The 15,017-nt window shown below is 37.1% G+C and overlaps 2 protein-coding genes across 2 annotated transcripts in view; one reads left to right on the top strand and one right to left on the bottom strand.

The window, feature by feature from the left end:
* Positions 1-9,861, bottom strand: part of LOC126971541 (cadherin-related tumor suppressor) — a 362,047-nt gene extending 352,186 nt beyond the window's left edge. Inside the window, exon 1 of the mRNA XM_050817826.1 lies at positions 9,858-9,861. The gene's annotated coding sequence lies outside the window, so the exon portion shown is untranslated. The remainder of the gene's footprint in view (positions 1-9,857) is intronic.
* Positions 1-13,512, top strand: part of LOC126971572 (uncharacterized) — a 70,692-nt gene extending 57,180 nt beyond the window's left edge. The window contains exons 3-4 of the mRNA XM_050817881.1: positions 2,226-3,809; positions 12,564-13,512. Coding sequence (XP_050673838.1) covers positions 2,299-3,809; positions 12,564-13,407 — 2,355 coding nt within the window. The 5' untranslated portion in view covers positions 2,226-2,298 and the 3' untranslated portion in view covers positions 13,408-13,512. The remainder of the gene's footprint in view (positions 1-2,225; positions 3,810-12,563) is intronic.
* The last annotated feature ends 1,505 nt before the right edge of the window (positions 13,513-15,017 follow it).

Genomic DNA, 15,017 nt, shown 5'->3' with positions numbered 1-15,017 from the left:
GATTTATCATCAACAAAAAAATTATTAAAGAGTGTGCTAATCAATTACCTGCCATTTTAACTCATTTAATAAATACATCATCATCGTGAGACGGGCACTTTTCCTGACGCCCTGATATATTCATAGTCAAGCCATTATTTAAACAAGGTCAAAAATGTAATATTAATAATTTCGTCCAATAACTTCGATACCCTTATTGTCTATGATACGTGAAAAGTGCATGCTTTCAAAAAAATAAATCCACTTCATTTGCGGTATTAGCTCTTGTAAAGGCTATAGTTACAAGTATTAACAATGGCAATCTAACTACTGGCCTATTTTTTGATATCTCGAAAGCCTTCGAATTACGGCCGTTCCCAATATTTAGTCTATCTCTTACTTGAGATAAAAATCCTAACTATCGTTGACATTTCTGTCCCAATAAACTTCATTATCATCCGTCTTCCAAGCTTATCTCATTATCGGCATAAAATAGTAACTGTATCAATAATCACGAATTTCAAATTAATAACACTATAATTAAATGAATACAATGGCTTAACATAAATAATTTAAATAAATCTTAATAAATCCGTATATACAGATAAAATTTGAAAAACAAAATTTTATGATCATGCGGGACTCGCACCCACAACCTCCGGTGTTCCGTGCCGGTGCTCTAACCAACTGAGGTAACCGTTAAAGTGGCGTATCGTCATACCATCTTATATGCTTTGTTCAACTCTTAGGTTGTGGCTTCATCTGCAGGATCTACTTTACAGCTGATAACCTGCTCAACCCCAATATTTGCATATTAGGAAATAAACGTCTTGAGATGTCGCTCTTGTAAATCTAAACAATTTGTTACAGTAATACAATTTTAAATAAGATCAAAAAGGGTTTTTAAGCTTCTAAGAATAAATTTCAAATAACACAAAGACTTATATTCGAATAGACATCGGGCAGAGTAACTTCCTAACTAGTCAACGGTTGCAGCGAAAATGTGTCGACGCTAGGGAGACGTCGCCATTTATAGATGTCTTCACCCTGTCCACCTGTCACTGTCAACACAATTTAAATAATTACTCACTACAAACAATCAATACGAAAACGGATAGAGTTTCGGTGAGATGTTCACAGTCCGACGACGCACGAAGTAATCGTCACCAACTGTTCTGCAACCGCTTATATAGCAGTCTGTCGGCTGCAAGTGGGGAGAGGTGACGTCACGTCTGGATAATTTTCTTGTGTTCCTTAGAATACAATTAATAATATAATAATACAAATTTTATTTGTGTATTAATCCTAGAAGGGGTTATCACTTTAAAAACATAACAAATTGTTTAAATCCGTATATATCGATTTCCATAAATGCTATAGTCCTAAATACAATATACAACAAAAAATAACTACAATAAAAGAAGTAGCACATACAAAGTTTCTAGGAGTACATGTAATAAAAGACAAGAATTTCAATTGGAAAGAGCAAGTAGATTATATATTATCTAAGATAATAAATAAGTTCGTATATGCGCTTAAACAAGTCAAAAACGTAACAAGTTTAAAAACTGCTATCATGACTTATCACGCACATGTAGAATAGGAACTGCGTTACGGGCTTATATAATCCCCATTATACACAGCACAGATATAAACAAAGCATTTATTGCTCAAAAATAGTGTATTAGGGCAATGCACGGAATGCATCCTGAGCAATCGTGTCAACCCATATAAAAAACTAGGAATGTTACCTTTGCCGTCGCTTTATATTTTCGAGATCTTTGTAAAAAAAAAAATGTTTAAATCAGCTAATGATCTAAATCCGCGGAACAGTTTGATTGTGTTCGTGTTTATAATAAGTTACCGAGTAGCATCAAAAGTTTAAATTCCAGATTATTTAAGGATAAGCTATATAGTTGGCTAAATGCTTATAATTTTTGTAGTGTTAACGAATTCATGGATACGAAATTCTGATATTCATTGTATTAAGTTTAAAACTTGCATGCTAGGAATAGTGCTAGCAAAACATATAAGCTCATTATTATAATATTTTAACACCATTGTATACTAAGTTTTTTGGAAAAAAATATAGTATTATTATTGTTATTATTAGGAGATTCGGAAACCTACGCAATTTGTACATTACCGCCCTTTTATTATTATATAGTTCGTTGTCTGTTGAAAGTCAGCTTAAGTTCATTGATCTTGTCATCAACTGGACTGAAATGAGTAATATTATCCCACAGAATAGTGACGGAGCAGGGGATGACGCTCGACAGTGAGCAAGAGAAGCGTGGCGCTGGCTGAACGTCGCGTGGGATGTGGCTACTGGCGACTCTCGCTCTGGCGGCCGCCGTGAGCGCGGACTGTCCGCGCCACTGCGAGTGCAAGTGGCGCAGCGGCAAGGAGTCGGCGCTGTGTGCCCGCGCCGGCCTGGCCAGCGTCCCGCCGCGCCTGGATCCCACCACGCAACTCTTAGACTTAGCTGAAAATCGATTAACATCCCTTCGTGACGATGCATTTGCAGCCGCCGGCCTAATAAATCTCCAACGCCTCTATCTCCCCTCTTGCAATCTTCGAACAATACGACAGTTTGCTTTTCGGGCGCTCGTGAATCTAGTTGAATTGGATCTTTCACGAAACCGCCTCGAATCTGTTCCGACGCACGCTTTTGATTCCATCAAAGAGCTCCGCGAGCTTAAGCTTAATGGAAATCCCATTACGAAAATTAAAGACGAAGCGTTTTCAACTTTGCCACACCTTGTGCGGCTCAGTCTTAGTTCCTGTAAAATAATCGAGATTGCACCGAGGGGTTTTGTTGGTTTGGAAGCCTCGCTCGAATACTTAGAGCTTAGTAAAAATAAACTGAACGTCCTACATGTTGCAGTACTTGCACCTTTACGTTCGTTAAAAGGATTAGAATTAGCAAATAACCCATGGAACTGTAACTGCGCTTTGAGACCCATGCGCGATTGGATGCTTAGAAAAAATGTTCCCGCAACCGTAGCACCGGACTGCGCTTTACCTCCGAGACTTTCGAAACATACTTGGGACCGATTAGATTTAGAAGACTTTGCCTGCCTTCCTGAAATAAGCACCTCATCCAGCAATATTGTCACGACCGAAGGGGATGAACTATCTTTAATCTGTAAAGTAACAGGCATACCAGCACCAAGAGTGCGATGGTTAAAATCTGGACATTTGTTAGCTAACAGCACTAATGCGAATACAGGAAGAGCATTTTTGTTGCTTAGTGAAAGTCAAATTAGTAAATTGTTCATTAAGTCAGTTGAAGTCACAGATACGGGTTTTTATACTTGTAATGCAGAAAACCGTGCTGGAAAAGTTGAGGCAGTATTAAATTTAACTGTAGAGAGGAAACTGCCAAGTAAGGGCTTTAGTGGGCTAGCTTTGATGGCAGGAATGGCTGTCTCTGCAGTTTTAGTTTTAAGCTTATGTTTAATAGGTCTGTGTATATATGAGACTCGTAAGAAACGACAAATAGATAGATGGAATGAACAAATAGTCACAATAAATCATAATGATAGTAGTTACGAAAAAATAGATACAAGTATTAAAAGTAATATTGAAGTATCAAGATTAACGCCATCAGAAAATAGGAAGAGAGGTGATTACAGAAACGTTCCTTCTCATGATCCTGAAGAGGAATATGATGGTGAAGATCGAGCAGGGGCTCGTGAAGAAAGTGGAATGATGACTCCAAAATTAAATCGAAGTTATGAACAAAACTCAGTTGAAAGCCAAAAAGCAAGACTGGGAAATATAATTCAAGATTTACATATTCCTCGGATTAATGATTATCCAATCAGGTAATTTCCTATATTAATTTATTAAAATATTAAGTATATAAACAGATATGGGACCTTCGTAATTAAAGTTTTACACATTCTTACTTTAAGTTCAAAAGCCTCAAATGCGTTTGTGTGCTGAACTTATGTGTACTGAATATTGATTTATAATAATAGGACAAACGAGCGTATGGGTCACCTGGTGTTAAGTGATCACCGCCGCCACATTCTCTTCCAACACCAGAGGAATCACAAGAGCGTTGCCGGCCTTTAAAGAAGGTGTACGCGCTTTTTTTGAAGGTACCCGTGTCGTATCGTCCCGGAAACACCGCACAAGGAAGCTCATTCCACAGCTTTGTAGTACGTAGAAGAATGCTCCTTGAAAACCGCACTGTGGAGGACCGCCACACATCCAGATGGTGGGGATGATATCCTAACTTGTGGCGTGTCGTGCGAAGGTGGGATTTGGCGGCAGAAATCAGGTTGAACAGCTCTTCGGAACACTCCCCGTGATAAATGCGGTAGAAGACACACAATGAAGCGACATCTCTACGCAACGCCAAGTGATCTAGCCGTTCACAGATCACTGGGTCCCCGACAATTCAAGCTGCTCTGCGTTGCACGCGGTCAAATGGATCGAGCTGATACTGGGGTGCGCCAGACCAGAGATGACAGCAATACTCCATGTGTGGAAGGACCTGCGCTTTGTAGAGCGCTAGAATGTGGGCCGGCTTGAAGTATTGCCGTGCTCTATTGATGACGCCCAGCTTCTTCGAAGCCAATTTGGCTTTGCCCTCCAGATGGCCACGGAATTGGCAATCACTCGAGATTTCAAGACCCAGTTTTTTTTTTTTTTTTTTTATGGAATAGGAGGACAAATCCGATACTAGGCGAGGCTTTTAGGGAAGTGTTGTCGAAGAGCGGTGATACAGCAAATGGGGATTTTTTAGTGGTAAACGCGCAAACTTGAACGTCTTCTGGGGGTTGAATTGGACAAGGTTCAATTTACTCCATTCCGCGACCTTCTCGAGAGAGGACTCGATAGAAGACACAAGGTTCTCCCGGCACTGGTCGACGTTTTCCCGAGAGAGACTTGCGTGGCCCGTGTATACGGCATCACCAGTGCTGTCATCTGCATAGCAATGTATGTTGGAGGTGTCCAATATATCATTGATATGCAGAAGAAACAGCGTGGGAGATAGCACACAGCCTTGGGGCACTCCAGCGTTCACGGGCTTGGGATTCGAGCAAAAACCGTCGACAACGACTTGTATGCTACGCCCAGTGAGGAAGCTGGAGGTCCACTTTCATAAGCTCTCGGGAAGCCCAAATTATGGAAGTTTTGAGAGGAGCGCCTTGTGCCATACACGATCAAAGGCCTTCGCTATATCCAGGCTAACTGCCAGGCCTTCCCCCTTGCTTTCAATAGCCGCCGCCCATCTAAGTGATAGGTATACCAAGAAGATCACCTGCCGACCGACCATGGCGAAAGCCGTATTGTCGGTCGTTGATCAACTGGTGACCCTCTAGGTATACTAAAAACTGGCGGATAATTATGTTCTCCATGATTTTGGAGAGCAGGGAGGTAATAGCAATAGGCCTGTAGTTTGCCGGATCCCAACTGTCCCCTTTTTTTTTTTGATCGGATGGACAAGGGCTGACTTCCATGAGTTAGGGACTACGCCTTTGGAATAAGAGTGCCGGAATAAACGCGTTAGCACCGGCGTCAACTCAGGGGCACACGTTCTAAGCACGATTGGAGAAATGCCATCCGGCCCGCTCGACTTCCTGACGTCCAACGAAAACAGAGCTCGCCTAACAGTTTTCTGTCTGAACTGTACTTCAGGCATAGAGCTCTGACACCGCGGGATGGTCGGCGGTGTTTTTCCGTTGTCGTCAAGAGTCGAGTTGGAGGCGAAAAGAGCGCACAGGATCGGCTTTCTCTTTTGCCGTATGGGCCAGGGTGTCATTCCTCATTAATGTTGTTTAATGTTGTTCGTATGTTAATCATGTGCATTATTAGTATTTGTTTGTTTGTTAACATAATATGCATGTTGCTTAAAGTAAAATATTTCCGATTCTTATAAAAATATTTACTGTCTTTATAGCAAACTTTTTTACCAGCAAGATAACATAAAACAGAAACAATTAAGATGTTATATTTGGGGTTAATTTGGGTAAAAAATTAGTATCGTATGGCAGGAGGAGGCATATGAGAGGTAAGGAGGGAGATGCTCTCACTCCCTTGGCACCACTAAGTAAACCCAATAAGTGTTTCGAGTAAACCCAATAAGTGTTTTGTGTGTTGGCTCGAATGTTTTGAGCAGGCAGGTTTTCCCCGCACCTTCTTCGTATTATGAACCGGCTTAGTAAGTGTTAAGTAGTTTAGCGAAGTATCAACTCAAAAAAGGAGGAGGCTCCAAAAATATTCTTATAGAATAACATTCAAATCAAATCAAATCAAAATCAGTTTATTCAAGTAGTTCACGAAAATGAATTGAATGACACTTATGAATGTCAAAAAAAAAAAAAAATTTTCTTATTGAATCTACCCCTACTTCGTAAAGGGTTGAGCTAATGAGAAGAAGTAGCAAGAAACTCATTGCCACTCTTTTATATCAAGATTTACAGATCATTTCAATTACAATATAATTTGTAAAATGTAAAATGATGCAACAAACACACTCAAACGTCAAATAGTCAATGTCTTACATGAGTAAGTCAAAAAAAATAAATGTAAATTAATAAAAAAGTTATTGAGTACAGTAGCTGCATCATCCACATACAACATAAATCAATAAAGGTGTGAGCATTTTATAAGCGATTATAAATAAATAAACATGTATATATCCATACATATATATATACACAATAACTTTAAAGAATCTGAAACCGAGTCCTCGGCAACAGGATCATCCCGCCACCACAAGCAGCGCCGACCATGACGCATGAGCCAGCCATCGCCTCCCTCAACCATATTTTAGGGAAGTAGACGACCCGTCCTATGTCGCCGCCACAAGCAGTGACATTTAAGCGAGCATGATGAAACCTGTTACGATAACTCAGCAAACAACAATAAAATAATCCTAATACATCCATATAATCCTACATATCATGCAATACTCACCAAATACCTCTACTTACAATTTGATAATTCTGCTTAAACTTGTAATTAATATTATATTTTTACTAACAGTAATCAAAAGCTCAATCCTTTAGGGTAATCTAATCAAAATCACCTTATTCAGGCAGGTCAAGGAAATGACTTTTCTTTTTATATCCACCTCCTTTGAGGGTTGAGCTTTAATAAGAAGTGGCAAGAAAGTCTTTGTGGCAATCACTCACAAATCATTTCAGTTACAATATATGTAAAGTGGTGCAGCAATAATACTCAAACTACAAATACTCAAAAAAAAAAATGTAAATTAATACGTAAAAAACAAGAGCTATTGAGTACATTCACGGCCGACTACTACTGTATCAACAATAATACCAGGCCATGGTACAGTAGATGCATCAATTCACACACACCGTAAATTTTCATTTTCATTCATTAACATAATATAGTCGGTAATAAAGTGTTTGTAGTTATTGATGTCGGTTTTTATTTAATTTTATAATATTTTCAGTTAAGTTTGTTTTTTTCCTCTTCCTCAAGCAAATTAAAATATTATATAACTTTTGTAACGACATGACATCTTCCTTTTGTAGGCATTAGTTGAATGATTTCGAGTTCTCAGCTCACATCTCCGCTATGCAGAGCTGACATCTCCTCTCCGCTGTGGTGGAAATAACCTGACCGCTTCGCGGCTAATCTCCTCTCGTCTCCTCTCCTCTCCGCTTTGGTGGCAACCGGGTCTAATCTAAAACATGAGACATGTTTGTTATCGCCTGGTGGGTGGATGTCAATGTGAGTAAGAACTGGAAGACTGGTCTTGGCCTGTTGGCTAATAAATAGCTTATCGCATTTGGCTATGTTTCATCGTTCCTCTGAAAGCTGTACTAGGAGCTTTATCTAATTAACGTGGTCTGAGGTTTTATTTTCGGTGTTTCGTGACAGCTTCCATGTGGATTGTCGATCTGTAACGTTATCAGTTTTTGAACCCAAACTTGGATATAGTATAACATCATTTTCAAAATATTTTTAAGGACTGTGGTGATATTTTTAACAAGGTCAAATTGTCGATATGTCTGCCAGAGCAAAGTATTTGTATTGCTGCGGTTTGACTTGCAGCTTCGAATATATATAAACTTTTCGTCTTTAGTGTTCCAATTTTTCTTCGATGGGTTGTCTTCTAAGACATCAATATCCCAGATAGGGCTTTGGTGTTATAGATTTGACAAAGCCTTTTGTTCTTAATGCCTGCTTAACTAGCGTGTGAGAGTAATTTAAGAGTAAAAAGTAAAAATTTTATATATTGGATATTTCTTGCTAATAATTAACATGAGGCTACTTGCGCTAAACCCGTACACGATGTCAGATAGAATATTATTTACTTGGTTTGTTTTCACTTTGAATATCAGTAAAGTGTCATCCGCAAACAATACTACCATAAGCTATTTTTTCTATAAGATTAGGAAGTTCATTTATGTAGATATAGAAGAGGGACGGTCCATGAATAAACCATTGAACCCCCATTTAAACCGCATATTGAGAGGAGCCCCAGGATATCTCGTGCCACTCACGTCAACTTTCTCAATTCTATTGTTTAGGTATGAAAACAGAAAATCGAGTGCAGTTTCTTTTATGCCAGAGTGACAGGGCTTCCTGACCAGCGTTGAATGTTGAATACAATCAAAAGCTTTAGATAAATCATAGAAGATAAGACCAAGTGCATCTTGCGATTCTTCCCAGGCATCAAAAATATTCTTGATTTGTTCAACATCTGCATCCATTGTTGAAGTCCTCTAGAAAAACCAAATTGTTTCACAAGAAGTAACTTATGAGAGTTAAAGTAAGTAAGCATTTAATTGCAATATAAGCAGCATAAAATTGTTTTTTCAAAAATTTGACTAAGTTTCGGCAAAACCGACTTAGGACCATAGTTATTCGGGTCAGAAGTGCATCCTGACTCAAATATAGGTGTAATTTTACTTAATTTCGGAAGGTCAGGAAACTTGCCATGTTTAAAACAATTATTAAAGCATGAAATGGTGCTCTTACATAAATTATTGAAATTATTTTGTTTAACAAAAATGCCCCATATATCAACAGTTATTTTCATTTCAAGCAACTTCCTGCTTAGATTGAATTATTCTGTTGTTTATTGATAGATTATAATGAAAGTTGCGGTCTTTCAATAAGATTCCAAGTTATCTTATTTTATTTGATGCATTTTTTATTATTTATCTAATATGCATAGACTTTGCAATAGAACAAACACTCTTTAATTATTTTATTAGTACATATTTTTCAACATGTGAAACCAACCAGGAGTATTCGAAATAATCGAGAAGTTGAACCTGAACTACAATTCGGACAACAGAATAGTTAGATCAACAATAGCGTCAATAACACTAACCAAACGAAAAATATCTAGAGCCAAGTTCAGAAATAGTTAAATCAGCCAACTTAAGAGCGAAATAAACAAATATAATGAAAGCCTAATATCATAGTTACCAGCAGCTCCAAGTATTTGCGAAAACACCTCGGTACAGTATTGGTACGACAGGATAGAAAAGGCACTTTATCACTTTTATTTAAAACAAGCTCACTCAAAGGCTATTGAAAAGAAGAAAGGAATTACAGAAAACTAAAAACAAATGACGAAGTCAGAAAAATTAACTGATCGCACTATATAATGTAGTCAATAAATATATTAAAGCGGATTACGAAAAATATAGAGAAGACCCAATAAAAGAACATCTACAAAGCACTGGAAGTACAAAGAAGGCGTATAAGAAACTTAGAACTAATACAAAATGGACAGAAGGACTGAGAAAAAAGAAACATAATTGTACAGTACCATTAGCTGGGCTATTTAATATTATATTCTACAATATTCTGAATCACCGTCCTAATGGTACCAATCCAACATCATATTAATATAGAAAAAAGGCGACTTGAAGGAGATCGGAAACTACCGACCAATTAGCTTGCTACCGAGTCCAAATTGTTCTCTTCAATTATACATACAAGGATTAATGATACATTGAAAACGGACCAACCGGCGGAGCAGGCTTCACAAAGGGTTTTTCAACGGTTGACCACATTCATACCCTTGAATTGATGATGGAAGCGTACCAGGAAAACCAAAGAACACTTTATATATCATTCATCGACTACAAGAAAGTCTTCGATACGGTGAGATATAAAAGTATCTGGCAAAGCCTGTAGGTACAAGAAGTGGAGGAAATATATGCGAAAACCATCAAATCCATATACAAAAACAATAAGGGTAAAATTAAGCTTGAAACCTTAGGCCCTATAGAAAGGGGAGTTAGACAAGGCGATCCACTGTCTCCAAATAATATTTATTGCTGTCCTCGAGGCGATTATAAACAAGTTAGACTGGAGCAAATGAGGACTATACATAAATGACAACTACTTGAGCCACCTGAGATTTGCGGACGTACTAGTACTGTTGTCCGAGTCATCCTCCCAACTACAGAACATGGTAGAAACCCTACACCAAGCTAGTGTAAAGGTGGGAATAAAAATAAATATTACAAAGACCAAGACAATGACTAATAGCTTGAAAAGACCAATAATAGTCAATAGCAAACTATTAGAATACGTTGAAATATGTGACTGTAATATATCTATAAGTCTCGACAATAATTCGATAAAAATGTAGAAATAGAGAAAGGAATACAATTAACATAGAACAATTAATACTGGGGTCTCAAGGACATGTGTAAAAGTAGCTATATCTGGTTGAGATTGTTAGCTATTGCTGTTTGAAATTGTTAGCTATTGCTGGTTGAGATTGTTAGCTATTGCTGGGTGAGATTGTTAGCTATTTCTGGTTGACATTGTTAGCTATTGCTGGGTGAGATTGTTAGCTATTTCTGGTTGACATTGTTAGCTATTGCTGGGTGAGATTGTTAGCTATTTCTGGTTGACATTGTTAGCTATTGCTGGGTGAGATTGTTTGCTATTGCTGGATGACATTGTTAACTATAAAAGCAAGAAACGCTCTGAGTTACGCACAAAAATTGAAATGGAAGTGTTCAGGACATGTTGCGCGGCAACAGATGAGAGATGGACCAAAAAAGTTACATTCTGGAACGGCCCACTAGGCAAAAGAACACGAGGTAGACCTATCACATGATAGGAAGATGATAACATACGCGAGTAGTAGTTATTTAGTATATTTACTCAATATAAAGAGGCTTATTGATCAAAGTGGTCTGATCTAAGTTTGTTTATTATTGACTGGGAAATGGGTTTATAATTGATAAATATATTATCAATACAGCTTTTGGACGTGTCGGTTACTCTTGTAGGCTCTAAGAAAATATAGGTTAAAACACGTCATCAAATCTGATTTGAACTAAGATCTGAATCTAATACTGGTGGTAGATTTTTCTAATAAATTAATATTAAAATCACCACGTATCTTGGCATTACTCTTGATTCCAAATTGCAGTGGGACCCCCATATTGAAGGATTGGCGAATAGGCTTAGTTCTGCAGCATATGCGGTTAAGAAAATTAGACGGTTAACTGACATAGATACGGCGAGATTAGTATACTTTAGTAATTTTCATAGTATTATGTCCTATGGTATATTGTTATGGGGCAGTGCGGCCGATATTAATACTATATTTGTGCTGCAGAAGAGGGCTATTCGCGCGATTTATAACCTAGGTTCTAAAGAATCATTAAGAGAAAAATTTAAAGAAATAAACATTTTGACTGTTGCTTCTCAATACATTTTTGATAATGTTTTGTATGTTCATAAGCACATTGAGGAATTTTCTAGAAACTGTGACATTCATAATGTTAACACGAGGAACAAACATAAACTTGTTATGCCTACTACTCGGTTGGGTCGAGTTAGTAAGTCTTTTGTTGGGCGATGTATATGCTTCTACAATATGATCCCAGAAAATGTACAAAACAAATGTGTTACTAAATTTAAAAGAATTGTTAAAATACGTTTGTGTGGAAAAGGTTATTATAGCATAAACGATTTTCTTAATGACACCACGGATTGGGAATAAAGCGAACACCCTCAGGCTCTTTAATTATAAATGTTTATTGTACGCTATTACATTGTAATCCATATTTTATATTAAAAAAAAAGGCCCGCTGAGTTTCTTGAGCGTCTTCTTCTCAGGTCTGAGGCAGTCTCTTTTGAATGGGTGGTAGATTTTGACGTTCAATAAGTGATTTTAAATCATATTTTGAATAAAAATATTTGAATTTGAATTTGGATTTGAATCATAATAATCTTCTTAGACTCAGTTAATTTTAATAAAACCGCCTCCAATACATTTTCAAATAATTCATATACTGCATTTGGGGGTCTGTATATACTTACAACAATGGCGCGCTCGAGCACTGCACAGCCTATTTCAATGGTACGTTCAACAGTATCATCACGTAGCCCACAATATATTCACGTTCTCTGAATTTAAAAATTTACGTTACGTTAAAAATTAAGTTATGATTGGAGATCCAATCTGTACCAGCTTTAATAATATCATTTAGGTACTTCTCAACACCTGCCACACGATACTAAGTACAACGATTTACAAAATGAATATGCCTTTAGTACTCCGTAGACACCAACTGATAACCTTTATCAATTATTTATACATGTTTCAGATCTCCGCCCAATGCAGATTCATTACAAAGTTCCAAGTCAACGGGCCTTCTAAGTGGACGCGGATTAGCTGAGAACCTAAGTCGATTTACCAATAATTCTCGATCTTGCTTAAAGCCCCCAAGACGAGACCGTCTTGATAATGATATTTCTGGAACTGATAATGAAAAAAACTATCCAGATCTTATAGAAATGAGTTCATTAGGTGCAAGTTCATATATGCGTAATGATGTGAAATATGATCCGTATTACTTTTATACAATACCTAGGAGAAAAGATGGAGACAGTCGAAGTCCACTTTTAGGTAGTCGACGAAATAGTTCTGGAGGAGATTCTGTTACCTTTTTTGAAAGAAGCTATGAGAAGCCCCATCCAAAGTCAACAGATCGTCGTTCTAATAGTTTCTTGGACTTATCCATGGGTGGTAATAGAGTTCGCCGTAATCCAAGCTTACCAGCATCTCCGACTAGAGAAAAATCGATGGTTCCGTCCGCAACTCCTCTTCTTGATCTTTCTGGACTTCGAGATTATAGTCATGCAAACCCATCTTATGAAGATTTCGACTTTAGAGCTTCTCAGCTTGAGAAGTTTTTGGAAGAGTACAGAAGTCTCAGGGAACAGCTATCCAGGATGAAAGAAACCAGAGAAAACTTGCAAAGATCGAGAGCAGTTGAAAATGAAGAACTAAGATCAATTTTAAAGGGAAAAACAACGATCGCAGTTACCGAAACATCATCATCGGTTGTTTTGACTGATTGTACAACTCCTTTAGCATTAAGTCCCCCAGAATACAAGCCCCAGCAGCCTCGAGCAGACTGGCTCACTTCTTTACTTTATCGAAATTAATGTTTGTTGTAAATATTTTGTAAATTGGACTGATACACATTGCATTAATTTAAGTGAAGTGATAATAACGGCTCTTTTTAAAGTTGAATTAAATTTTTGACGTCATTTGTTGTTTTATTTACATAATATCTTAAAGATAAACTAGCAACTAACAGACCCGACATACAGACAGTAATTGTGCTGTACATAAGTCTTAAACTTTTATGAATAAGCTGTAACAGTTTGGACCGTTTTGATAAAAAAAATCTACGTAATTCTTCAATATCAAATGTCATTAGATGTACATTTTCTAAACATGTATAATTCTACAATTGATAGTGTGTGTGTATCTATGAGGTAAGTTACATGTAGAATTTTATTTAAACAAAATATTAACACAATTTTTTCCTGAATATTAATATATTATCAATACTATTGGGTCACACAGAAATTAAAAATTAACAATTTTGAATATTTGACACTGCGATCGCAACGATTTCTACCGGATCCAATGTAAAATGTACCAAGATCTACAACAATTTATAAAAGAATAAATTAAACAAACATATTCCTGTTCCTTCCGGAGCTAAACCATTCTCAAATTCACTGGAATACACAAACAATTTCATCTTAATCGAACCAGCCGTGTAGGAGAGTTCAGTGACAAACACACACACACACAAAAGAAATATATATATATAATATAAAGTTCATCCTTCTCTAACATAAAGAAATCAATTAAATATAATCCAAATAGCGGCCAAGTGCGATTCGGACTCGGTCATGAAGGGTTCCGTAACGGCAAATAACTTAATATAAAAGTTCTTGTAGTTCGTTTTAAGTAAGTGTTTCTCGCGCAAAGTATTCAGTTTAGAAACTACATGATAGTAGAAACCTCAATATAATTTTTGAACACCTATCCTTAAATACACACCACACATGGATTTGATGCAAATTTTTTTTTTGAGTTTCAGTTCTGAGTATTTATAAATAACCCCTACAATTTATTGTTTTTATTTTATTTTTTGTGTGAAAATCTTACTGTGGTTCACAGAATACATCTAATAAATAATAAATCATAAGTTTCATCAGTGTAATAGTTCTTATAGTATCGGAAAAAAGTGCCTATGACATACGGACGGACAGATAGACACAGAAATGACGAATCTATAAGGGTTCCGTTTTTTGCCATTTGGCTACGGAACCCTAAAAAGTAGAATATTATCAATCGTATTCAGCAAACACACTCCACGGTAATGGACACATTTTGGTGATTCAAAGTGGGACCTCCTGGTCTGTGATATAATAATATCCATAACGTATCCTATGTACATGGAATAATTTCTGGATTAAGGGTAATTTGGAAGAACGACCTTCTTTGTCAAAAGTAGTGAGATAATTTATTGAGTCTCGCGCCAGATTTTTCGCGTCCTGAGGATGCCTCGTGTAGAGGCGAGACACGTGTCGAATTGTTTAAAGACAAATATTGGCGGAATTAACACGAAAGAAAACTCAAATCATTTGTATAAAAGATGTGAGATTAAAAACAAGTGTTCATTTGTAATGAACATTCTAGTCAATGTAAAGGTATGACATTATTTGAGGCAAAGTGAATGGGAGGAGTTCTGAAC

The sequence above is a fragment of the Leptidea sinapis genome, chromosome 24 (assembly GCF_905404315.1).
Source record: "Leptidea sinapis chromosome 24, ilLepSina1.1, whole genome shotgun sequence".
In the NCBI taxonomy this organism is placed as follows: domain Eukaryota; kingdom Metazoa; phylum Arthropoda; class Insecta; order Lepidoptera; family Pieridae; genus Leptidea; species Leptidea sinapis.
This window is presented reverse-complemented; position numbering and strand designations above follow the sequence as displayed.